This window comes from Procambarus clarkii, chromosome 15 (genome assembly GCF_040958095.1).
Source record: "Procambarus clarkii isolate CNS0578487 chromosome 15, FALCON_Pclarkii_2.0, whole genome shotgun sequence".
In the NCBI taxonomy this organism is placed as follows: Eukaryota; Metazoa; Arthropoda; class Malacostraca; order Decapoda; family Cambaridae; genus Procambarus; species Procambarus clarkii.
The window spans coordinates 49,816,819-49,843,817 of record NC_091164.1 but is presented as its reverse complement, the minus strand read 5'-3'; the positions used below and the strand labels follow the sequence as shown (position 1 = coordinate 49,843,817).

At 40.4% G+C, this 26,999-nt stretch overlaps 1 protein-coding gene across 1 annotated transcript in view; it reads right to left on the bottom strand.

Annotated features, from left to right (window-relative positions):
- Positions 1–26,999, bottom strand: part of LOC138365096 (uncharacterized) — a 103,641-nt gene that overhangs the window by 61,086 nt on the left and 15,556 nt on the right. Inside the window, exon 2 of the mRNA XM_069325209.1 lies at positions 18,289–18,359. Coding sequence (XP_069181310.1) covers positions 18,289–18,294 — 6 coding nt within the window. The 5' untranslated portion in view covers positions 18,295–18,359. The remainder of the gene's footprint in view (positions 1–18,288; positions 18,360–26,999) is intronic.

Genomic DNA, 26,999 nt, shown 5'->3' with positions numbered 1-26,999 from the left:
ATTCTAAATATATCAAAAAAAGTTTCAAAAACTGTGGGCATTCTTTCTAAGATCAGATATTATGTACCACGCCCTGCCCTGGTGACTCTCTATTACTCCCTTATCTATCCATATCTCAACTATGGTATTTGTGCTTGGGGTTCTACTACCCAAAATCACTTACGTCCTCTAATTACCCAACACAAAGCTGCTATTAGAACAATATCCAACTCTGGCCCCAGACATCACTCGGTACCCCTACTCAAATCTCTGAATATGTTAGACATTAAGTCACTGCACATTCTCTCATGTGTATTATACATATATAAAACGCTAAACTATAATGCCAATCCTGATCTCAAAAGCTTCATAGAAGGTTGTAACAGAACCCATGAGCACTACAGCAGAAATAAATACAGTTTTGATATTCCTAGAGTACGACTTAATCAAACTAGAAATGCTCTACAAATCAAGAGGCCCAGAATGTGGAATGACCTTCCCAACCATGTTAAAGACTGTACCTCTCTCAACCAGTTTAAGATAAAAACTAAACACTACCTAATAAATTCCCTATAACCTACCTCACTCCTCTATTGTCAACCCATGTCTGTTTTCTTTTTTTTAATCAACACTGTTTGTCAACCTATTGTATTTGTGCTGCTTTTTCAGTCATGTTCCCCCTTTTTTTTTATCTTTATTTGTATTTGTTCTCAACACTTTTTATTCTTTATGCTCAATTAGTATTAAGTTCTAGATATTAATGTTTTTTCTTGCCCGAAACGCATTGCGTAATAGTGGCTTTAGGCATTGTATGTACTAGCTCTATCTATATATCAATCCATTAATGTAACATCACTTGTATGTATATACCTTATCTGAATAAACATATTTATTTTAAACGCAAATCCTGCTCTGAAACTCTCCCTGGACAGATGTAATAGGACCCATTATCACCACACCAGAAATAAATATCTCTTTGATATCCCCAGAGTCAAACTTAATCTGTGTAAACACTCACTCTATGCAAATAAAGGGACCCAGTCTATGGAACTCAGTCCCTAATGAATTGAAAAGCTGTCCAACTTTTGCGTCATTCAAAAACAAAACTAAAAAGTACCTAATCTCATCTGCATAGTTTTTTTTACCTTGTTGCTTTAAAATTGCACTGTATCTATTGCTACCCAACCTCCCTATCTTTATGTACCCAATCTGAACATCTTTACCATTGTGATCATTGCTGTCTTCTTATATGTGCTATCAATCTGCTGTACGATGTCTGTTAATCTTGTTAAATTACCAATCAAGTTGTCAATGTAATCAACCAGAGCTTTAATATACCAATGTGCTTTAATATACTTACTATTCTCTCTCATCACATTTTTTTTCTTGCAATGTATCTTATCATTTTATTTATTCTGCTAGAATTTACCTACTTAAAATTATCTGTTAGATTAACCCTTAAAGTGCGCATCACGTCATATGACGTGCTGGACGTTGTTCCAGTAAACTGCACATCACGTCATATGATGTGTTGGAGTACTACGCAAGATTTAAACAGCCCGCGGATACACGGGGTTCACCACACCTTCATCAGGGCTCTTGTAAACAGACGCCATTTTAAAAAAAAATCGTGGGCCAAACTCCTGGGTGTTATTGGCCTCAGTATTGAGTGAGCAACCAAGCCTGAAGCACGCAGCATGAGCTAACAGCACTGCTGTTCAGCTTGTGACCACAGCATCGCCTAAAAATGCCATAATATACTTGTTCATGCTATTATGTAGCGATGATATTATTACAGAAGACCCCTGACTGTGATAAAACTGACCAGGGTTCTGATAATAGCAGGATTGTGGTGATATTTAGCGCTGTGCGCCATGGAAGGAGGTGTAATGCTGTGAGAGGGAGGGTGGTGGCGATGTCTTTTGACTGTGTGTGGCCACCTTTTATTGACTGCACTCACCATACCAGCTTAGTGGTTCGCTATGGTGAACACAAATGTAGACACTTATATATAACGTGCGTATAGAGGGTATAAACAGCAAGAGAAGGTTTGGAGCCGCCATTTTGGTGAGGGCGGTGGCGTCGTCTGCACGACGCCACCGTGCAGACGACGGTGTTGTTTACTGGTTACCACGATGGTCTTTGGGCACCATACCAGTTTATTTGTACAAGTATGATGAATAAAACAAGTAGATATTTATATATAATGTGTGTATATAGCGTAATAACAACACACAGTATTGTTGGAGGAGAAATATTAGTGCGTCTGGCCTTGAGGGCGGCCGCCGATCAGCTGACTGTGTGAGTAGCCACATCTCTGTGCCTTTACTCACCATACAAGCTTAGATGTACAGTTATGGTGAACAAAACATGTAGATACTTATATATAACGTCTGTATATAGTGAATTAGGGCAAAAACATTATTGTGGGAGGAGAATGAGGGTGAGTCAGATGACTGGAGGAAGGGCGGGAGTGGCTGGCTGGTACACGGCGGTCACTCCTCATTACTTTTTGACTCATAATAGCTACTTAGCGGTTCGTTATAGTGAACAAAACATGCAAATACTTATATATAACCTGTGCTTATAGTGTAATAACCGACAAAGTATTTGTTCACTGATTGATGAACATAATTGAATCAACAATATGCACACCATATTTTTGAGTACACCAACGATTCACTCATTTTATTATATAAATATATCAAACTACACACTATTGAATAATATTACAGCAAAAAAAGTATGAAAAATCAATCAGAGACATTGAAATAATTCGGTAATTATCTCTTTGTGGCAACTCTGGCCTGACAGCTTGCGAGCAACAGACCTCCTGGGACGCACGCTGAGTCAGCGCCTATAATTTGCCAGACTTCCCAGCCCTATAGCGGGCAATATATGCCACTTACGATTTTTTTATTATTTTTCCCGTGATCAGTGAACACAAATTAACAGGTTAGAAAGAAAAAAATTTTTTTTTTTTCAAAATGACCTGCGCCTGTGGGGATGGCAGGATATTAAACCCCGAGCATGTTAAGGGTTAAGGACCTGCCCGAAACGCTGCGCGTACTAGTGGCTTTACAAGATTGTAAATACTATGCTATGTATTCTCTCTAACCCAATGTACCTTCTTGTATATAAATAAATAAATAAATAAATAAAATAAATCTCTCCTGTCTCCTTTCTAGCGAGTACATTTGAAGAGCTTTGAGACGATCCCAATAATTTAGGTGCTTTATCGTGTCTATGTGTGCCATACATGTTCTCTGTATTCCCTCTATTTCAGCAATCTCTCCTGCTCTGAAGGGCGAAGTGAGTACTAAACAGTACTCAAGATGGGACAACGCAAGTGACTTGATGAGTACAACCATCGTGATGGGATCCCTGGATTTGAAAGTTCTCGTAATCCATCCTATCATTTTTCTGGCTGCTACAATATTTGTTTGGTTATGCTCCCTAAACATTAGGTCGTCGGACATCATTATTCCCAAATCCTTGACATGCTGTTTTCCTACTATGGGCAGATTCAATTATGTTTTATACCATGTATTATGTTTCAGATCCTCATTTTTGCCGTACCTGAGTACCTGGAATTTATCACTGTTAAACATCATGTTATTTTCTGCTGCCCAAACCTGAGATGGCCTGGCCCAGGCCTGAGGCCTGGTCTAGCCCAAGGCCCGCCAGTCTGGCCACCACCCCCCACCCAACTCCTCTTTCGCCAGCATGCTACAACCTTCCCCCCTCCAACATCTGACTACCAGCTACCGGCCCCAACGCTATCCCGTGCCTGACTACCAGTGACCGGCCCCTCCCTCCCTCCCTCTACCACCGGCCACCCGCCAACCGCCGCCCCTCTTGTCAGTTTGTTGAGAAAATTATGTGATTTTGCTTGACTGGATTCATTAATGCTTAAATTCATAGCATTTTTATTCCAAATTGTTTGTAAATGATTATTCTACCAAATGCCATAGTGAAAATTAATTCATAATAAATTAATTGTAATGAATATTTATATAGACTGATACATTTGGCTTATGGAAATCCTGGCCATTACATCATATTTGCAGCCACCAATAACCGTCACATAGTTATGATTTTGATATGGAATTGTTTACCAATGACTGTTCTATCAGATGCCATGTTCAAAATAATAAATACATAAATAGATTTTCTGTGAATATTGTTTAGTTGATAGTGGATGTAGGACCTCTGTTATTTTCACATTAAGGGGAGGGACAGCCTGGGGCTGACAGGTAGAACGAATTCCGCGGTGAAATGAATCAGCCTTGCCTCACATAGTTCTTTCAAGTGAGGACATACTGTACATCATCATGTATATATTTTTGGTTACAGATTTTGTTTAGTAATATTATTAGGATAATAAAAAGTTATAAAAATACTTGTTTCATGACACCTTTATTGTATTAGATGGAAATTCTCCAGGCTATCTCTGGCTGGCATTCTACTGCCACCTACAGAAGGATCTCTTGGGGAGGGAGGGAGGGAGGGAGGCAGTGAATGTGGGCAGGACAGAAGAAGTGAGCAGCAGTGAGTGACCCCCTCTCTCTTCAGGATTCCCTCCCTTCCTGGTGGTGGTGTACAACGAGTGTTAGGCCGCTGATCCAGCCAAATATCCACTAGTTCGGCTTCCTTGGACATTTTGGCCGGATAGGGAGATAACTTTATCAGGCCACGATTTTTGCCAGATTAGGGCATTTTCCGGATTAGTGGGTTTCTACAGTACTTAGGTAGAGTGGATATGAGGAACTTAAACAAAACACAGGGTACAGGATGCAATCAGACCTACTTGTAGAAGGAAAGCAACAGGTAAAAGACCTGGGAATTATGATGTCTGACAACCTGACATTTAGTGAAAATAACTGAGCAAATATAGTGGCAGCCAGGAAAATGGTAGGATGGATTATGAGAACGTTCCAGAGATCAGCCATGCTAATTTTATTTAAATCACTAATCCTGTCCCATCTTAAGTATTGCTTGGTACTCACTTCCCATTACAGACCAGGAGAGATCTCTGAATTAGAGGGAATACAGAGAACAAATACGGCATACATAGAAATGATAAAACATCTAAATTACTGGGACCGTCTCAAAGCTTTTAAATGCACTCTTTGGGAAGGAGAAGAGAGAGGTATCAAATACATGGAAGATACTTGAAGGCCAGGTCCCAAATTTGCTCAGTAGAATAACAACATACTGGAGCAAAAGGTATGGAAGGGAATGCAGAATAGAACCAGTGCGGAGTAGAGGTGCTATAGGCACAATCAGAGAGCACTGTCTAAACATTAGGGGTCCACAGCTGTTCAACACCGTACCAGTAAGCATTAGAAATATTGCCAGAACGAAGGTGGATTTATTCAAGAGGCACATGGGCAGGTTCTTGCAAGAAGTGCCGGACCAACCAGGTTATAGTGGATATGTGGGCCTGCAGGCTGCTTAAAGCAACAGCCTGTTAGACCAAGTTATCAGAAGTCGAGCCCGGCCGCCCCAAGTCGGGCTTGGGGAGTAGAAGAACTGCCGAAACCCTCTCCAGGTATGCTCCGTATGAGAAACTTTAATGATACTATTAAAAGTCTATCAGAAAAGATAAAAACAATCACCATAGCACCAAAGAGATGCTCACTAAACTCGCTTATCCCAATGATAAGATCTCATTCAATAAACTGCAAATAAAAAAAACATTCTATACATTAACCCTTTAACCGCTAGGGGCTTTTTGGCCTGCAATACCACCAGGCACAACAACAAAAAAATCCAAAAAATTCTTTTGTCATATAAAAGTATTCATTTGTGTTCCCTGATCACGGAAAAATTAGAAAAAAAAATCACAGGCGACTTATTTTGGCCGCTATAGGGCGGGGAAGTCTGGCAAAAAAACAGGCATTGACAGAGCAAGTGTCCGAGGCAGTCTGCTATGCCCGAGCTGTCAGGCGGAAGTTGCCACAAAGATATTATTACTTAATTATTTCAGTGTCTTTGATTGATTTTTTCTTAGTTTCTTTGCAGTAATACTATTCAATCAAGTGTAGTGATATATTTATATAATAAAATGTGTGAACCATCACTATACTCAAAATTATGGTGTGCATATCAGTGATTCAATTATTATGTTCATGAAACAATAAACAAATAGTTTTGCTGTTATTACACTATATTCACAGTATAAGTATAAGTACAGTGGTACCTCGATTAACGAGCGGCTCTATCTACGAGCATTTTGAGTAACGAGTGAAGCACTCACAGCAAATTTGTCTCTATTGACAAACTTCACCTCTATTAACGAGCAAAACCACATGGTGCTTCCTAACATCTCGTGGGTTCTCGCAAATTCTCGGACGCCTCCGACGCCAGAGTTGTTGTTGTTGTATCGCACACGACAAGCATCCCTCTGCATTTATTTGCGCTTTTCTTTGTTTTTTTTGTGGTTTTGTGACTACAATTTGTAACGCACGATGTTGCCAAAGCTGCTGCTTGTTAAAGATAGTGTTGTCAAGAGGAAGAAACACACAATTACTATGGATTTGAAGAAGGAAATTATAGCAAAGCATGAGCGTGGTGTCTGTGTGACTGATCTCACAAGGGCGTATGGCAGGTCCTCATCAACAATTTGCACCATTAGTAAGGGGATGAGGAGGTAAGGGAGGATGCTGCCTCTTCCAGTGAGATCAGGGAAGTGTTGGGAATGTTTGAAAAGGTAACCGCATTCTTGGAAAAGCTGCCCTGATAAAGCAGTGACAATCCGGAGTGTGAACATGTTTAATGACAATATGCTGTCTCATTTTAGGAACATCCTAAAACAGAGACAAAAGCAATTGTCAATAAATATGTTCTTTGCAAAAGTAGAGAAAAGAGGAGCCAGTAACAGTGAACCACAACCCGGTCCCAGTGGGGGTGAAATTCCCAAGAAGAGAGAGCCTGCCTGACTCAGAGGTGGATTCTCCTTCCACACTATAACCCCTCCCCACCCTCAAGCCAGCAACGACTCTTCATAAGGTAAACATGAAAACAGTACAACAAAAACATTTATAATTACATATGCAGTATCATATTTACATTATAAAATGTCATACAAGTATGGATGTTTTTAGGAGTGGAACGGATTAAATTCATTTCCTTTAATTTAAATGGGGAAATTTGTTTCTTAAGACACGTTTTCCACGTAACGAGCTCGGTGCCAGAACGGATTAAACTCGTTGATCAAGGTGCCACTGTATATGTATGTTTTGTTCACCATAACGAACCACTAAGTTAGTATGGCGAGTCAAAAAGGAGCATGGAGTGGCCGCCATACAACAGCCACCCAGCCACTGGCTGCGACTCCCTCACCTCCTCACTCGCCAACATTCTCCTCTCACCATAGTGTTTTTGCTTTTTATTCACTTTATACAGACATTATATATAAGTATCTACATGTGTTGTTCACCATAACTGTACAACTAAGCTGGTATCGTGAGTTCAGGCAATAAGAGATGTAGCTACACACACACAATCAGCTGGTGGCTGCCCCTCTCAATGGTTCAAGGGCCAGATGCACTAATAATTCTCCTTTTAACAATACTGTTTGTGGTGTTATTACACTATATACACACACACATTATATATAGGAATCTACATGTTTTATTCACCATAACTGTACAAATAAGCTGGTATAGTGCCCAAAGACCAAAGTGGCCACCAGTACACAACATGACTTGTCATGCAGATGACACCACCTACCTCACCAAATGGCTGCTACCAACACACTCATATTACTGTTATTACACTCTATACACACGTTATATATAAGTATCTACATTTGTGTTCACCATAGCAAACCACTAAGCTGGTATGGTGAGAGCAGACAGTAAAAGGTGGCCACACTGAGTCAGCAGACAGCAGACAATGCTACCTCCCTCCCCACCAAGATTACTCCTCCCACCACAGCGCTAATTATCACCACAATCCTGCTATTATCAGAATCATGGTCATTTTTATCACAGTCAGGAGGTCTTCTGTAAAACTATCACCGCTAAATAATACCATATATATATATATATATATATATATATTTACATTTTCAGGTGATGCTGTGGTCACAAGCTGAACAGTAGTGCTGTGAGCTCATGCTGCGTGTGCCAGCCTTGGTGGCTCACTCAGAACTGAAGCTCTCACATGAGGATATGTTAACCCACCATTTTTTTTCTAGGCGGCGTCTGTTTACTATCAGCCGTGGCTGGACTATAGCTGCCGCTGTCCCTCGCGGGGCATATAAAATTGTGCGCTAGACCCTTAATTATACATTTATGTACTGTATTGCGTGGTGTTCGGGAAAGTTACTCCCATCATATATGTATGTATTCCGCGGTTTAAGGGGTTAATGAGTGCCTACCCAAGCAGCGTTGATCCTCCTCTACAGAATGCATCAAATTCGCAAACAAAATCCAAATTTTATCAAGCAGTGCTACACCAGGAATGGAACGATCATTGCTAAGAAAGAAGAGGCAAAAGACATGAAATAAAAAATGTCCAACAATTATAGGCTTTCTTTGTTGATTGTGACATAACTGGAAACCAGCAAACTTCCAATGTCATTGCTGAAACTAACATGAGTGACCAAGCCTTACCTAGCCTAACCATATTTAAATTTTGGCTTTTTTATATTTCTATATTAATTAACCCTTAAAGTGCGCATCACGTCATATGACGTGCTAGGCGTTGTACCAGTCAACCGCACTTCACGTCATATGACGTATATGGGTACCGCGCACGATTTGAATGGCCCGCGGTGTAGCTGGGGTTCCCATACGCTGCCCAGGGGCTATAGTAAACAGCGGCCATTTTGAAAAAAATTCCCGCTCACAAACCGAAGGCGTGGGAGGCCTCAGTTTAGCGAGAGTCACCATGGCGAGCGCACGGTCAAACGCCTCACGGGCACGCACCACTCAATCCCTCACCCCAGAGCAAATAGCCCACAAATTATTCTTTGAAGGTGAAGAAAGTGTGTTTGATGATTCAGACAACGATGAGGATTATACACAGTTGTCGGGTGATAGTAGCAGCAGCAGTGAGAGTGACAATGCTCGCCATGCCAAGGCGCGGCCTCTACGGTCACCCATGCCTCCTCGACCAGTTTCTACCCCAATTCTACCACGACCTCACAGTTCCTGTGAATATTTTCTGTTTGAGGGTGACGAGTCAGAGGAAGGTGACTCCTTGTCTGGGTTTAGTGACTCAGATCATAGTTTTATTGAGCCTGTGGCTGGTACCATTGGTGTAACTGGGCGAGAAATTGTCGCGTCAGCAGCATCTCGCCCAGCCAAGCGCTACCGCATGGCACCACATGAGGGACCAAGACCCTCGTGTTCACGTGCATCCACCTCACGTGCACCCATCTCACGTGCATCCACCTCACATGCATCCACCTCACGTGCATCCAACTCACGTGCACCCACCTCACGTGCACCCATCTCACGTGCACGTAGCCGCCGTGCTTCTCGCAGACGGTATTCAGCTCCTGGTCGCCGGTATGCATCGCTTCCTCGCCGTCTTTCCTCTGCATCTCGCAGGACGCCTGGTGTACTTGAGTGGAGTGATGGTGACGATTTTATTCCTAATATTCCTCACTTTGACGATAAAGATGTAGGGATTACAAACCTTTTCCCTAATCAAGGTGAGGACATGGCTGAAATGGAATATTTTACAGCATTCTATGATGAACCACTCATGGAATACATTGTACACCAAATGAACCTGCATGCTGCTTACCTGATTGAGAGGGAAATCACAGAATCTTCACGACTGCAGCGTTGGAAAAATACCACAGTTGCGGAAATGTATGTGTTTTTGGCACTCTGTTTGTTGATGAAGCACTGTCACAAGCATGCAATAAGTGACTATTGGAGCAAGGACCATACAATACCAACACCTTTATTCGGGAAATATATGTCACGAGACAGGTTTCAGATACTCCTCAGGTGTCTACATTTTGGAAGTGTTCAGGACCGAACAGCTGATGATAGACTGTGGCTAGTGAGGTACTGCATGAACGATGTTATTGGAAAATTCAGAGATTTTTACGTACCAGCACAGAAGCTGGTGGTTGATGAATCTCTCGTACTTTTCAAGGGACGTGTTCCATTCAAACAGTACATTCCCTCAAAACGAAACCAATTTGGCCTGAAATTTTTTGTTCTTTGTGATTGTGAGACAGGATATGTGTTACACATGATTCTGTACTCGGCTAGTGATGTAGACATTCCCGGTGACAACGAACATGGATTCTCGGGGAGTGTAGTGAAGACCATCATGGCTACGTGGATGAACAAGGGACACATTTTATACACGGATAATTACTATACAAGTCCCTTGTTAGCTCGGTTCTTGCTAGAAAATAGAACCGGATTGGTTGGTACAGTAAAGCCACAACAAAGGGAAATGCCTGTGTTTGACAACGACATTGCAGTTGGTGAGTGTCAGAGAAAGAAAAGTGATAACATTGTCAGTTCAGTGGAAAGACAAAAGAGGTGAACTTGTTGACAACAATTCATGATGGAACAATGGTGAACAGTGGGAAAGTGAACCATAAAACAAACGCACCACTATATAAGCCAGACTGTGTTTTAGACTATAATATCAACATGCGGTTGATTGATAAATCAGACATGATGATTGGCACTGCAGAGTGTGTGCGGAAGACATGTAGGTGGATGAAAAAAGTGTTCTTCCATCTTGTGGACATGAGCATGCTGAACTGTTTCAACATGTACCTTGTGAGAACTGGACGTAAGCCCACTTTCTGTGACTTTGTATTTGATGCTGCAATACAGTTATTAGGAAAGTTTGCAAAAGATGTCCCAGGGATTCAGCGGCCCATCATAAACCCACTGTTGCAGCATGCTGGTACTCTACGCCTCGCTCACACTGAAGGCTTCCTAGCACACAGACTCAAGTATTTGCCACCAGCTGGGAAGCGTACAATAGCCCAACGTGATTGCTTGGTGTGTAAAACAACGACACGTAGAGACCAGAAACAGAAGCTTGTCCAAACATGGTGTGAAACGTGTGGTATCCCATTACGTGCTGTCGACTGCTTCAATGACTACCACAGTCTAGAAAACTTCTAAGTGTGCTTCAAAGTGTGTATAGCGTGTGCGAGTGTGTAAATATGTAAACATATAAGCAGATAGTGTGTGTGTAAATATATAAAAATATAAGCAGAACATACAATATAATAGACTGTAATGACATATTATATTGCCATAATTGAAAACATATGTGTGCGCCTGTGTATACTCAAATATGCAACAATTATTGGTACAAAATATGTTCAAACATTATTTGAAACACAATTAGTGAAAAAAATTGGATAAAATGCGCCTAGACATTGTAAATAAATAGCACGAAAATATATTTGTGGCAACTCTGGCTGTTTGAGGACCGGGCGCAACGCCTCAGGGGCGTGTACTGCATGAGCGAACATGCAGATTGTGACGTCATCGCTGAGCTTTCCGGCTCTATTGCAACAAAAGTACAATAGAATTTTTTTTTATTTTTCCCGTGATCAGTGAACACAACTTAACAGATTAGCAAAAAAAAATTTTTTTTTTTTTCAAAATGACATGCGCCTGTGGGGATTGCAGGATATTAGACCCCGAGCATGTTAAGGGTTAATAAATGCTCTTTTTTATATTATTGGCCTCAATTTCATGTAATTTACCCTCTTATAACTATTACTACAATGACTTCAATTTTATAAAATGTAATAATTTTTTGAATGCTTAATTTGTCTAGTTATCAGATTCTTAGTTTACAATATTTGCAACTTACCCATTTATCTGTTGATACTAACACTTCCATTTCCCAAAATGTTATAAACCTTGAACTCTTAATTTGTCAAATTATCTGAATCTTTAATTCATTACTTTGTGAATTAAAAATTAATAATTTAATTTCTCACTTATATATCTGCCCATTAATATTAGCTACTAGTCTTGTTTGTTGTCTAATATTCCAGCATTGTTAATGGATTCTTAAGCTTTAAGTACATCAGTGTTTCCAGCCCATATGTGTTTGTTTCTATTGCATACCCTTATCCAACTTGTCTTATTACCAGATGATATTACTGTATTACAATCTTAAGAGATTACTGAATTTTTAATTTGATTAATTATGTTTCCTTCTTTATTATTTATTTTGAATCTGAATTCATTTATTTATTCATAATCTTAATCTAATTGTCTAATTCTCACTTTGTTCTCTTTTTTTTTTTTTGCCTGTGTATTGCCTGTTTATATTGCATATCCTTGCCCATGTTGTATTATTACCATAAAATATTCATGTATTACAATATTAATCTAATTCTTAACTTAGCTAATTATTTGTATTCCATTTGATTAATTATTTGAATCTCAATTCGTTTACTTTAGAAATCTTAATTTTGATTAATTATCTAATTTCCCACTCTTCTGTTCTTCATTATTTTTACTTTTATATCTGGTAAATTTTATTACTTATATCAGTACAGTATCTGCTAAATGTTATTACTTACATATCTGCTGAATAATATTTGCAATCACTTCTCTATTCCTGCATTTTTTTCTTTTCAAATACAGTGCACCATCACTCTAACAGACCCCGCTCTAACGAATTCCCGAATGGTCCAATTGAATTGCATTTGGCACTAAATGTTCAGTGGAACATACAAAAATTCATTTGTGTTGTTCCACTGATGGTGATGACCTAGTCCGGCAAGGCAGGGCTGTGAGAGCTGTGTACTGTACACACTCTCCACATCGTTCACTTCACTATCCATATCACTAGTAGCAGACACCTGTGTTAGGTCTTTTTCCAGATTTGGGTTATCAAAATCATTGGCATGCTCATCTTCAAGCAATATGCCTTGTATTCCAACATCAGATGATGTTTTCTTAAAAACATGGCCGACTAGGGCTGGGAGCTCGATATGGATGAATACGACATGGTTGCTACCTTGAATATGAGCCTGGCCATGACTGTGGGGAATGCGGTGAATTTTTTTAAATCTGGCAAACACGTCAGGAATCCATCTTGTACCCAAGTCAACACCGCGTTGGACAGGTGTTTGGGAGCCAGAGGCACGTGTGCCACCCATTGTTGCTCATTCAGTACTAACCCAGCCAGCAGCCCTACGACATTCTGGGAATTTTTTCCAAGATGGCTGGCTCTCACTGGAGGTCCTAAGAGTCCATTTTGTACCGACCCTACCGCAAGCGCGCTTTGACCGTATACGAAGAAATAAAAAATACTTTTGTCAGTTGGCGCAGTAAAGGCGAATGGCATTTGTCGTTTGGCGCAGTGCAGTGGTTAAGGTGTTATGCGCACCCCTGATTGAGCAAAATTATGCACTATTTGCATTTCAGAGGGTTAATACACTCAACATAACTGGGTAATAACACCATGATTAACCCCTTAAACTGTGCAACACGTCATATGATGTGTTGAGTAACTTGCTATAAATTGTGCATCACGTCATATGAGATGATGGAATACCGCACATGATTTGAATGGCCAGCGGGATAGGTGGGGGGGGGCCCCCATATGCTGCCCAGAGGCTATAGTAAACCAGCTGCCATTTTGTTAAAAAAAAAATCAAGCTCACGCTACCAATGCATGGGAGGCCCCAATTACGCAGCGGTCACCATGGCGAACGCATGGCCAAACGCCTCCCGAGCACGAACCACGCAATCACTTACTCAAGAGAAAACTAGTGAACTATTTTCTGATGGTGAGGAAAGCGATTTTTGATGACTGACATTGATAAGGACTACAGACAATTGACCGATGATAGTAGCACAGACAGTGAATATGAGATACAGTCTCCTCCCATGGCGAGGCCTACATGCTCACCCGTGCCTCCTCGCCCAGTGTCTACTCCAATTCACCCACGACCACACAGTTCTTGTGCTTATTTAGAGTACGAGGATATTTTGGACGACGAGTCAGAGGAAGGTGACTTATTTTCTGGTTTTAGTGAAGTGGATTCAGAGCATAGTGTTACCGTGCCTGTTGCTAGTACCAGTGGTGATACCGGGCGAGAATTTGTCGCGTCAGCAGCGTCTCGCCCAGCCAAGCGCTACTGTATGGCACCACATGAGGAACCAAGACCCTCATGTTCACGTGATTTCACCTCACGTTCACATAGCGGCCGTACTTTGTGTAGACGGGCTTCAGCTCCTGGTCCATGGTGTGCAACACTTTCTCGCTGTCGTGCCACTGTTGCGCCTCGCAGGACCCCAGGTGTCCTTGTGTGGAGTGATAGTGACGATTTTATTCCTCTAATTCCTGCCTTTGACAATAAAGAAGTTGGGATTACAGACCTTTTCCCTGATAATGGTGAGGACATGTGTGAAATGGATTACTTTAGAGCATTTTATGATGAGTCGCTCATGGAATATAATGTACACCAAATGAACCTTCATGCGACTCATCTCATTGGAAAAGAGATAACAGAATATTCACGATTGCAGCATTGGAAAAACTCTACTGTAGGTGAAATGTATGTATTTTTGGCAATATGTATGTTGATGAAACATTGTGTCAAACACACTATCACAGATTATTGGAGCAAAGACCAGACTATTCCAAGACCTTTCTTCGGGAAATATATTTCCTGAGACAGGTTTCAGATACTCCACAGGTGTCTTCATTTTGCAAGTAATGAGGACCGGACAGAGGATGATAGATTTTGGAGAGTCAGACACTATATGAATGAAGTGACTGGAAAGTTCAGAGATTTCTACGTACCAGCACAGAAGCTGGTGATTGACGATTCCCTTGTGCTTTTCAGAGGACATTTGCATTCAAGCAGTATATTCCCTCCAAATGCAACAGATTTGGATTGAAATTCTTTGTTCTTTGTGACTGTGAAACAGGATACGTGTTACACACGATTCTGTATTCTGCTAGCGATGTAGACATTCCCGGTAACGACCAACATGGTTTCTCAGGTAGTGTGGTGAAGTCACTGATGGTACCATGGATGAACAAGGGCCACATTTTATACACGGATAACTGCTATACAAGTCCCTTGCCAGCTAGGTTCTTGATTTAAAATAGAACTGGATTATTTGGTACAGTAAAGCCAAGAAGAAGGGAAATGCCAGTGTTTGACAATAAACTTGAAGTTTATGACTGCCAGCTAAGAAAAAGTGATCAAATACGCTCAGTTACGTGGAAAGACAAAAGAGAAGTGAACTTGCTGACAACCGTTCGTGATGGTTTCGGGTAGCGAATCTTTAACAACAACAACAACAACAACGTTCGTGATGGTACAATGATGAACAGTGGCAAGGTGAACTGAGTAATGCAAGAACCAGTATATAAGCCAGATTGTGTTCTTGACTATAATATCAACATGCATTAGGTTGATAAATCTGACATGATGGTGGGCACTGTCGAGTGTGTGCAGAAAACATTGAAGTGGACGAAAAAAGTGTTTTTCCGTCTTGTTGACATAAGCATGCTGAATAGCTATAATATGTATCTGGTGAAAACTTGACGTAAGTTTTTTTCCGTTTTCCAAGTTTCCGTTCGTTTGCTTTTACACTTGGGACACAGTTATTAGCAAAGTTTGGCAAAGATGTTCCTGTCATACAAAGACCCATCATGAACCCAGTGTTGCAGCATGCTGCTACACCAAGGCACGCTCATATGGAGATCATTCAAGCACACAGACTAAAACATTTGCCACCAGCTGGAAAGCATGCAATAGGCAAGCGTGATTGCTTAGTTTGTAGAACAATAAAAAGCGATCAGAAACGTAAACATGTGCAAACATGGTGTGAAGCGTGTGCAGTTCCATTATGTTCTGTCAACTGCTTCAATGCCTACCACTCTCTCCAAGACTTCTTAAATGTGCAATAATATTACAAAAACCTGTAAATAGTGTGTGCATGTGTGTGTAAATATAATAATGAACAATGTGAATACATATTATATTGGCATAATGGGAAAACATTTTTGTGCACATGTGTATACTCAATGTATGCAACATTTATTACCATTGAACATGAAGTAACATTATATGCAACACAATTAGTGAATATTTGTGATAAAATACGCCTAGACACTGTAAATAATGCCGCGAAAATAAATTCGTAGCAATTCTGGCTGCTTGAAGACTGCGCGCGATGCCTCTGGGCCGCACCTTGCATGAGCAAGCATGCAGGGTGTGACGTCATCGCTCATTGTCGACTCATTTATGCCATTTGTATGTACGATTAATTTTTCTCTCTCTTGTGGTCAGGGAACACAAATTAACAGGTTAGGAAACAATTTTTTTTCTTTTTTTGTTATGCACCTGTGGGTGACAAGGTGCAAATAGCCCTTAGCAACACAAGGGTTAACCCTTAAACTGCGCAATGCGCCTGCAGGCCCACGTCTGGTTTGCGCAACGCGCCTCCGGGTATTTTTATTTTTCACGTTCCATTCAAAACTCCCGCGGCTACGTGGGGTTCACATCAGCTTCCTCAGGGCTCTTGTAAACAGACGCCATCTTTAAAAAAAATCGTGGTCCACATTCCCGGGTGTTGGAGCCTCAGTAGTGAGTGAGCAACCAAGGCCGGCGCATGCAGTATGAGTGCACAGCACTGCTGTTCAGCGTGTGACCACAGCATCGCCTAATAATGTCAAAATATATATATAATCTGTATTATTTAGCCATGATAGTATTATAGAAGAGCCTGAGTGTGATAATGACTGGGTACAATGTTCAAATATCAGTGATTCAATGCTGTTCACAATGTTCACAGCACCAAAGCATTATTTCGTCCATTTGGAATCTTCAAATGACTTCTTAGGTTCCTTTTCAAAATAAACGTGTGGTCAATTATTCATTTACAGGAATTTGTGACCAGGATTGTGGTTATAATTAGCATTGTGCGTAGTATTGTGGAAGGAGGAATTTTGGTGAGGGAGGGGAGGGAGAGAATTGAGGTAGCCTCCACTGTGTGTGGCAGCCAATCTTGTTTTGCTCACCATACTAGCTAAGTGGTTCACTACGGGGAACACATATGTACATGGGTATATACAGTGTGTGTATATAGTATAATAACAGCAACAAGAGTATGTTGGGAGGAGCTATTTTTGTGAGGGAGGTGACGTCGTAATCGCAGCGTCGTCTGCTGTGTGATTTCTCATGCAGTGTATGGTAGCAACTGTACTGTTAGGACACAATACCGGCTTACTTGCATAGTTCTGGTGAATAAAACATGTAGATAGGTATACATAACATATGTAAATAGTGTAATATAAACAGTAAGAGTATGGTGGGAGGAGGGGTGATGGCGAGTACGATGTTGGAGGAGAGAGGGAGGACTGGCTGGCTGGGTGTGGCAGCTCACACTCGCTGAGTTCTGAGTGTGTTTATGGTGTGTGACAGTGCAGAGTGTAAATGTGTTGTAAATATACATAAATGAACCTGGAACATTGGTGTGAATAACAGTATGGTGGGAGGAGAGGTGATAGTGAGTACGATGTTGGAGGAATAAGGGAGGACTGGCTGGCTGGGTGTGGCTGCTCACACTCGAGGAGTTCTGTGTATGTTGATGGTGAATGTATATACTGTGTGACATTGTATAGTGTGTAAATAGATTGTATATATACATAAATTAGCATGATACATGGTAAATATGTGCAACATACGTGTACACATGTGTCTTGCACGTAACACAGTGTCTTCGGACAGTACGGATGTTTTACTGCCATAATATAGTGTACGTGTTCATTATACATAGAATTAGCACGTAAAAACAAATAAAATGTATTTGGAACTGTGCGCAAAAAATGAAAAAATATATATTTGCGGCAACTCGCGCGCCACACGCCCTACTGGCCCCGGGAGCGTACGTCACGGGTGAATGGGGAATGACGACGTCACGCCCCAACTTATGGACCCCATAGCAGCCAAAGTAAGTACAATTTCGATTTTTTTTTTACATACCCATATTCAGGGAAGGGTTTTTGACACTTTAAACAAAAAATTCCAGAGAATTTATTTCCTGCGCACTGCGGGGGTGTCATATTTGGAGGCAACGCAGTTAAGGGGTTAATACACTCAACATCACTGGGTAATGCCAATATGATTAATACACTCACCATCACTGGGTAATGATTATAATTAATACACTCGCCATCACTGGTAAATGACAACACCAACATTAATACACTAGTTAATGAAAATATCTTGATTAATACACTCACAATCACTGGATATCGACATCAACATGATAAACACACACACTGGTAGTACAGTAAGAATAAAATTGTCCTTACCATCATTAATGGGCAAGAGTTGTGTTTGCTATCGTCCTGGGGAGCCGAGCAGAGACTGGAAGCAGTATTACCTATTAAGGCAAAATAAAACAAATTTAAGGTTTCTATGACTAAATTTTTCCCACCAAAACACAGTAAATATTTAGAAAAATTAAATATTTTTTTTAGGTATTATGCTTTGAGCAAAGGTAAGGAGGGTAGGCTGGAGTGGGGAGGATGGGCAGGAATAAGGAGGGTGGGCAGGAATAAGGAGGGTGGGCAAGAGTAAGGAGGGTGGGCAGGAATAAGGAGGGTGGGCAGGAATAAGGAGGGTGGGCAGGAATAAGGAGGGTGGGCAGGAATAAGGAGGGTGGGCAGGAGTAAGGAGGGTGGGCAGGAATAAGGAGGGTGGGCAGGAGTAAGGAGGGTGGGCTGGAGAAAAGGGGGGTAGCCAGGAGTAATGAGGGTGGGCAGGAGTACGGAGAGTGGGCAGGAGTACGGAGAGTGGGCAGGAGTAAGGAAGGTGGGCTGGAGTAAGGAAGGTTGGCTGGAGTAAGAAGGGTGGGCAGCAATAAGGAGGGTGGGCAGGAGTAAGGAGGGTGGGCAGGAGTATGGAGAGTGGGCAGGAGTAAGGAAGGTGGGCTGCAGTAAGGAAGGTGGGCTGGAGTAAGGAAGGTGGGCTGGAGTAAGGAAGGTGGGCTGGAGTAAGGAAGGTGGGCTGGAATAAGGAGGGTGGGGAGGAGTAAGAAGGGTGGGCAGCAATAAGGAGGGTGGGCAGGAGTAAGGAGGGTGGGCAGCAATAAGGAGGGTGGGCAGGAGTAAGGAGGGTGGGCAGGAGTAAGGAGGGTGGGCAGGAATGGGGAAGGGGGTATGGGCGGGTTCTCGGCTGCCTCCCCTCCCTCTCTAACAGCCTACAGCATGTGGTTAATACAAACAGCATGTGGTTAATACAAACCACATGCATTAACCATTAAGCTGCTACAGCCTGGGCTGTAAAAGCTGGGGCTGGGCAAAAAATATTTGAATTATGTGAAAATTAATATTAAATGTTAAACAAATCTCCAACTTATTGGCATAAGCATCATGAAAGTTTCATTCTAATATGTTCAGAAATGTATTTTAGACAATTTTTTTAAAAAAGAAGAACATTTTGTTGATAAGGAGAACAGCTCCTGTTAACTGGAACTGAGGGATAATGCAGTAATAAAGAGATGCAAGCACCTGTCCAATGTATAAAGAAGAAGAATAGTAGCAAGAAGTGTCCACAAAGTGGATATGCAGTTGGTGTCTGTATAGCATTGCTGAGTAATACATAATAATACCAATAATAATGAGTATGTTATCATGCTCTATTTTGTTATATATCATAAAAATGTATTGCCTAATGTTAATATCTGTTACTGTCACCAATATCCAAAAAATATGAAAAAAAAATTTTGTCTCCTTTGTTTATTATCTCATTTTGTTGTAACCTCTACATCCTGGAGAGTGCATACGCATCCCTAACTATGTCAAGATAGAATGAAATTGGTCACCCAATAAATCAGTCACAACTGGCAGAACTTGGGACTTTGAATTTTTTTTTACTGAGTTTCACAGATTTCAAATTCTATTTTCTTTGTATCTTTAGGTGGTTTTGATGATTAGGGACCAGATTAGGGCTTTATAACTTTTATACAGAATACATTTTTATCCCCTAAATGCCTAGTTAATCCCTATATTTTATTTCGGGGGGGGGGTATTTTTTCTTGACCTCATTATAACACATATTGACCTAAAAGTTTCACATATTCGAGTACGAATGCCAAACAACCTTTATTAAAAGATATAAGTAAATTAATGAATAAGAACTAAATTATTCATTGTCGATAACTTCAACTTCAATTATCTCTAAAACTAGAGTTTCAACTTTGAGTCAGTTTTAAAAAACCTAGTTTCTGACCGATTCTCACCATTTTTACAAATAATGTGCACAGCTGTCTCTTTTACAATCCTATTAGAATGGATTTTTCCCAAACCCTAAATGTTTGGAGTTATCAATTTTTTTTCTAAGTTTGGCGCATAATTCAAATGCCACATTGACAATTTTTTTTACAGTAAACTAAACTGAAAACATACATTCTAAATCTGTGAAAATGAAGATCATATACTATTCTGAGAGCATAATAACACCAAAGGAATAATTGGTGATAGTTTATATTTTTGCAGTGGATTTAAAAATCTGAAGTTCTCAATATTCAATTTTATAATTATTTTTTATTTTCTTATTTTTTAAGTTACGTTTGTGATCATTTAGACAAAGTTGCAGGATTTGCTAGTATGCACAAAAAATTGGAAAGCATTAGAGCAAATTTGAGAAACTGAACTTTGCCATCAGGTCCTGTCGTATATGCTCCCGAAATATGGTGTATATGGTCCCGAAACACTATGCGTGCTAGTGGCTGTACAAGAATGGTAATTTAACTTAATTTCTAAATTCTCTGTTAACCCCCCAATATATCTTCTTGTAAATAAATAAATAAATAAATAAATATGTATGCCATGCACAGCTTAAGGGTTAATACAGAACTGTACTGTATAAAATGTCAAACTAACAATAATAATATTTTAAATAAAACAATTTATAAGTTGATTCTATTAGAAATGCAGCTGAAAGACTTGCTGTAAAGTTAAACATAGACAATTTCAAGGCTAGCACTGAATAGGTATGTCGATTTAAAGAGAGCATCATTAACAAGAAAATTTGTGGCGAGGGATTAAGTGTAGAAGTTGGAGAGTGCTAATGCATACAAGCATAAACTTTCTCAGCACATGATATCTAATAATCTAAGCTGGTTTTAAGTGTACAGAGGTGCAACTGGTACTCTGAGAGAGAACTATCAACATCAGAGGTCCGAGACTGTTCAACACGCTTCCACTACACATAAGGGGCATAACTGGCCGACCCCTCACAGTGTTCAAGAGAGAACTGGATATAGACCTCCAAAGGATACCTGATCAACCAGGCTGTGACTCGTACGTCAGGCTGCGAGCAGCCACGTCCAACAGCCTGGTTGATCAGTCCGGCAACCAGGAGGCCTGGTCGACGACCGGGCCGCGGGGACGCTAAGCCCTGGAAGCACCTCAAGGTAACCTCAAGGTACAAAGCAGATGAAACAGGCTTTAACTGAAAGATATGTATATAATAAGATATATGATATTTAACTGAAACTATATATTATGAAAGATATTGTAAAGAAGCTCACAACAAAGAAACAAACTAAGATTCAAAAGCTTTTGGTATGGTTTCACAGTAGGCCTACAGGACCAGCACTAGCAAGGACTCACCTTCCAAGGATGCTCAGGCAACTGGACCAGCACCCAGCACTAACAAGGACTCACCTTCCAAGGATGCTCAGGCAACTGGACCAGCACCCAGCACTAGCAAGGACTCGCCTTCCAAGGATGCTCAGGCAACTGGACCAGCACTAGCAAGGACTCGCCTTCCAAGGATGCCCAGGCAACTGGACCAGCACCCAGCACTAGCAAGGACACACCTTCCGAGGATGTCCAGGCAACTGGACCAGCACCCAGCACTAGCAAGGACTCACCTTCCAAGGATGCCCAGGCAACTAGACCAGCACCCAGCACTAGCCATAACTTACCTGGGAGTGCCAATTGAGCTGTACAGTACAGTTCTAATGACATTAAACGTACAAAGTGTAGTTTATATGATATACGTGTACTGCAGTAGTGCGATTCTAGTGGTCTGTACTTTATGTACAGACTGTAGTGTATAATGTACATTTGTTAGAAAAGTTACTGTTCTTTAAACAATTTATATTCATGTGTGTGGCACTCTCAGGATATTGAGACTAACAAAGTTTGCACTACAAAACTCAACTGGTAGGGTCAGTACAGTACTGTAACGTGCAATATCAATTTATTTCATTGCAATTCAAATTCTTTGTGAACAAATCCACAAGGGCAGTGGCGAGGATTCGAACCTGCGTCTGGGAGCATCCCAGACGCTGCCTTAATCGACTGAGCTACGACAGGGTTTAAAGGGGTTGAAACCGAAGTTCTACTGACATACCTCGGGTGGAGGGGGGGGGTTGTGTAAAAGCCTGGTTTGTGCCTCGGAGAGGCTACGGGATCCAGTAAGTTCAGTAGAACTTCGGTTTCAACCCTTTTAACCCTGTCGTAGCTCAGTCGATTAAGGCAGTGTCTGGGATGCTCCCAGACGCAGGTTCGAATCCTCGTCACTGCCCTTGTGGTTTTGTTCATTTGATGCATCACGTTAGTGTGATCTCTGTGTGCGTGTCAAATTCTTTGTTATTTAAATTTTTCAAAAGGCAAATGTGTACTGGCATATGTATTATTAATTTTTTTTTTGGGGGGGAAGGGGGATGCTGAGGCCGGATTGATGGAATGAATTCCATACTGGAATGAATTGGTTACGCCCCCCCATATAGTTCGTTCAAGCGAAGACACACTGTATTACTCATAATTTCTACATTTACTATCTACATTTAATGTAATTTAATTTCATGCATTTCTTTGATAAAGTGTTTACTCATGTCCTTTATGATCTTGGTTATTTGTTAGTGTTGGGCCCATTAACCTTAAATTATAGTATGTTTATATTACTCCATGTTTTGGTATGTTCCAAGAAAATGTCATGCAGTTCTAAATTACACCTTGTATTTCCCTTCTGTAATTAATGTAAATAAACTACTGTACTGTTGCTAGAACTACTGACTCCATAATGTAATAATCTATGCCTGTACTCTGACTATACTCTGTACTTGTAAGGTAAGGCTGTAAAGTACCTGTACACATTTTTTGTCAATTTTACTGTAAATTATCTACTTAAAATTATCTGTTAGTTTAAGGACTTCCCCGAAACTCTATGCGTGCTAATGGCTTTACAAGAATGTAAAATAAACTTCATTTCTATGTTCTCTCTTAACCCCCAATGAACCTTCTTGTATATAAATAAATAAATAAATGCTTGTCATCCTTATGTATAACCTTTGTATTATTTTTTTACTTTCCTTGAACATTCTCATTTTGTTAGCTTACTTCTCTTATAGTATTAAGTGTTTTACCCCGTCACAACATTAATTAAAAAATTTCTATATTACTATTAATTTTGCCCGAAACGCTTTTCGTAATAGTGGCTTCATTAGTACAGTATATGTAACTGCTGTCCCTTCAATTGAACAATACTCTTATTACACATAGAAATCACAATAGCGTGATGCATCAAATTTTTTTATTTATTTATTTATTTAATTATTTATATACAAGAAGGTACATTGGGTTTATGAGAATACATAGCATGGTATTTACAATCTTGTAAAGCCACTAGTATGCGCAGCGTTTCGGGCAGGTCCTTAATCTAACAGATAATTTTAAGTAGGTAAATTCTAGCGGAATTGATAAAATGATAACAGATACATTGCAAGAAAGAAAAAAAGTTAGATGAGAGAGATTAGTAGGAATATTAGAGCACATTGGTATATTAAAGCTCTGATTGCTTGCATTGACAGCTTGATTGGTAATTTAAACGAAGATTAATAGGCACCATACAGCAAATTGAAAGCACATATAAGAAGACAGCAATGATCACAATGGTAAAGTTGTTTGGGTTGGGTACATGAAGATTGGGAGATTGGGTAGCACTAGATACATTGCAATTTTAAAGCAACAAGGTAAAAAAACTATGCAGATGAGATTAGGTACTTATTAGTTTTGTTTTTGAATGACGCAAAAGTTGGACAGCTTTTCAATTCATTAGGGAGTGAGTTCCATAGACTACATCCCATTATTTGCATAGATTGTGTGTACAGATTAAGTTTGACTCTGGGGATAACAAAGCGATATTTATTTCTGTTGTGGTGATAATGGGTCCTATTATATCTGTCCAGGGAGAGTTTCAGAACATGATTTGCATTTAAGAACAGGCCTTTGTAAATGTAGTTGACACAAGAGAATGTGTGGAGTGAGATTATGTTTAACATGTTTAGGGAGTTAAACAAGGGGGCCGAGTGTTGTCTGAAAACAGAATTTGTTATTATTCTGATAGCAGATTTTTGCTGGGGGATGATGGACCTGAGGTGGTTTGCAGTGGTTGAACCCCATGCACAGATACCATAATTAGGATAGTGATAGATTAGTGCATAATATAGTGAGATGAGAGCAGAGTTAGGTACATAGTATCTGATTTTGGAGAGTATACCAACTGTTTTAGAGACTTTCTTAGTTATGTGTTGTATGTAGGTGCTGAAATTGAGTCTCTTATCTAGGAATAGGCCAAGAAACTTTCCATCATTTCTATTACTAATGTTAACATTGTCTATGTGAAGCTGAATTGCATTTGTTGATTTGCTTCTAAATAAGATGTAGGTCTTTTCTATGTTAAAGTGTTAGTTTGTTGGTTGACATCCATAAGTGGACTTTTTTTAGTTCATTATTAACAGCATTATTTAGTGTATGTGGGTTGGGGTTAGAGTAGATGAGGGTAGTATCATCAGCAAACGATATAGGTTTCAGAATGTTGGTGACATTAGGCAGACCAATGATGTATATAAGAAATAGGAGAGGTCCCAAGATGCTGCCCTGTGGCACTCCAATGGTTATTGGTAGAGTAGGAGAGGATATATCATTGATGGCTACACATTGGTGTCTATCACTAAGATAGGATTGGATATAGTCCAGGGCATGGCCTCGGACTCCATAATGATGCAGTTTACATAAGAGGTAGTTGTGATTAACCCTTACACTGCTCAGGGGTCCTTGGGACATTTACACCCCTGTGCGCAAGAAAAAAAAAAATTCAAAATTTTTTTTTCGTCTTCTAAACATGTTAATTTGTGTCCCCTGAGCACGGAAAAAAAAAAAAAATCGTAGGTGACATATTTTGGGCGCAATTGACCGAGGAAGTCTGGCAATAAGTGGGCGTTGACAGAGCGGTCGTCAGACCCGATCAGCGTCACCAGCGTTGACAGATGGGAGTTGCCACAAAGATATTATTACCTAATTGTTTCAATGTCTCCGACTGATTTTTTCTTAGTTTTTTTGTAGTAATATTATTCAATAGTGTGTATTGTAATATATTTATATAATAAAAGTGGTTAATAATCGCTATACTCAAAAGTATGATGTGCATATTAGTGATTCAATTATTATGTTTATAAAACAATAAACAAATAGTTTTGCTGCTATTACACTCTATACACAGGTTATATATAAGTATTGGCATGTTTTGGTCACCATAACGAACCACTAAGTTGGTATTGAGAGTCGAAAAGCAACGAGGAGTTACCGCCACACACCAGCCAGCCACTCGCTGCCACTCCCTCAACACACGCACTAAACGTTCTCCCCCAACAATACCAGTTGTGGTGTTATTACACTATATACAGACGTTATATATAAGTATGTGTATATTTTGTTCACCACAACTGTACAGCTAAGCTGATATAGTTAGTTCAGGCACTAAGAGTCGTCGCTATACACAGATGGCGGCTGGCGGCTCCCTCACTCATTCAAGGTCACACGCACTAAACTTTCTCCCCCAACAATACCAGTTGTGGTGTTATTACACTATATACAGACGTTATATATAAGTATGTGTATATTTTGTTCACCACAACTGTACAGCTAAGCTGATATAGTTAGTTCAGGCACTAAGAGTCGTCGCAATACACAGATGGCGGCTCCCTCACTCTTTCAAGGTCACACGCACTAAACTTTCTCCCCCAACAATACCTTTTGCAGTGTTATTACCCTATATACACATATTATATATAAATATCTACATGTTTTATGCACCGTAACTGTACACCTAAGCTTGTAGTGCGCCCAAAGAGCATAGTGGCCACCCTCTAAACAGCTAGACAAATCGTGCAGACGACGTCACCTCCGTCACCCATATGGCTCCTCCCAGCATAATCGTTTTGCTGTTATTACACTAATACACACATTATATATAAGTATCTACATTTGTGTTCACCATAGAGAACCACTGACCTGGTATGGTGAATGCAAACAATAACAGGTGGCCACACAGTCAGTAAACGATGCTGTCTCCCTCCGTCTCTCAGCATCACTCCTCCCACAGCGCTATTTATTACAACAATCCTGCTATTATCACAACCCTGGTTATTTATATCACAGTCATTGGTCATCTGTAATATTGTCATCGCTAAATAATAACAATTATATATTTATTTTGACATTTTTCGGCGATGCTGTGGTCACAAGCTGAACATCAATGCTGTTCGCTCATGCTGCGTGCGCCGGCCTTGGTTGCTCCAACAGTACTGTGCCTCTCACACCTGAGAATATTGCCCACGATTTTTTTTTAAAATGGCATCTGTTTACAAAAGCCCTGAGGAAGCTACTGTGAACCCCGTGTAGCCGCAGGCCATTTGAATCAGGCCTGGCACCCTATGGCGTATATATACGCCATGCGCACCATGGGACATGTTACTCAGGGTGTATATATACGCCATGCGCAGTTTAAGGGTTAACAGTATCAAAGGCCTTTTTCAGGTTAATGAAGAGTCCAATCGTTAACTCATTTTTGTCAAGGGCTGAGCAAATTATATCAAGGAGACTAATAATTGCGTCGCTAGTACTCTTTTGGGAGCGGAAGCCAAACTGACAGGGGCCGGGTATGTCGAATTTTACGAGGTAGGAGTAGAGCTGTTTGTAGATAATTTTTTCAAATATTTTTGATAGTA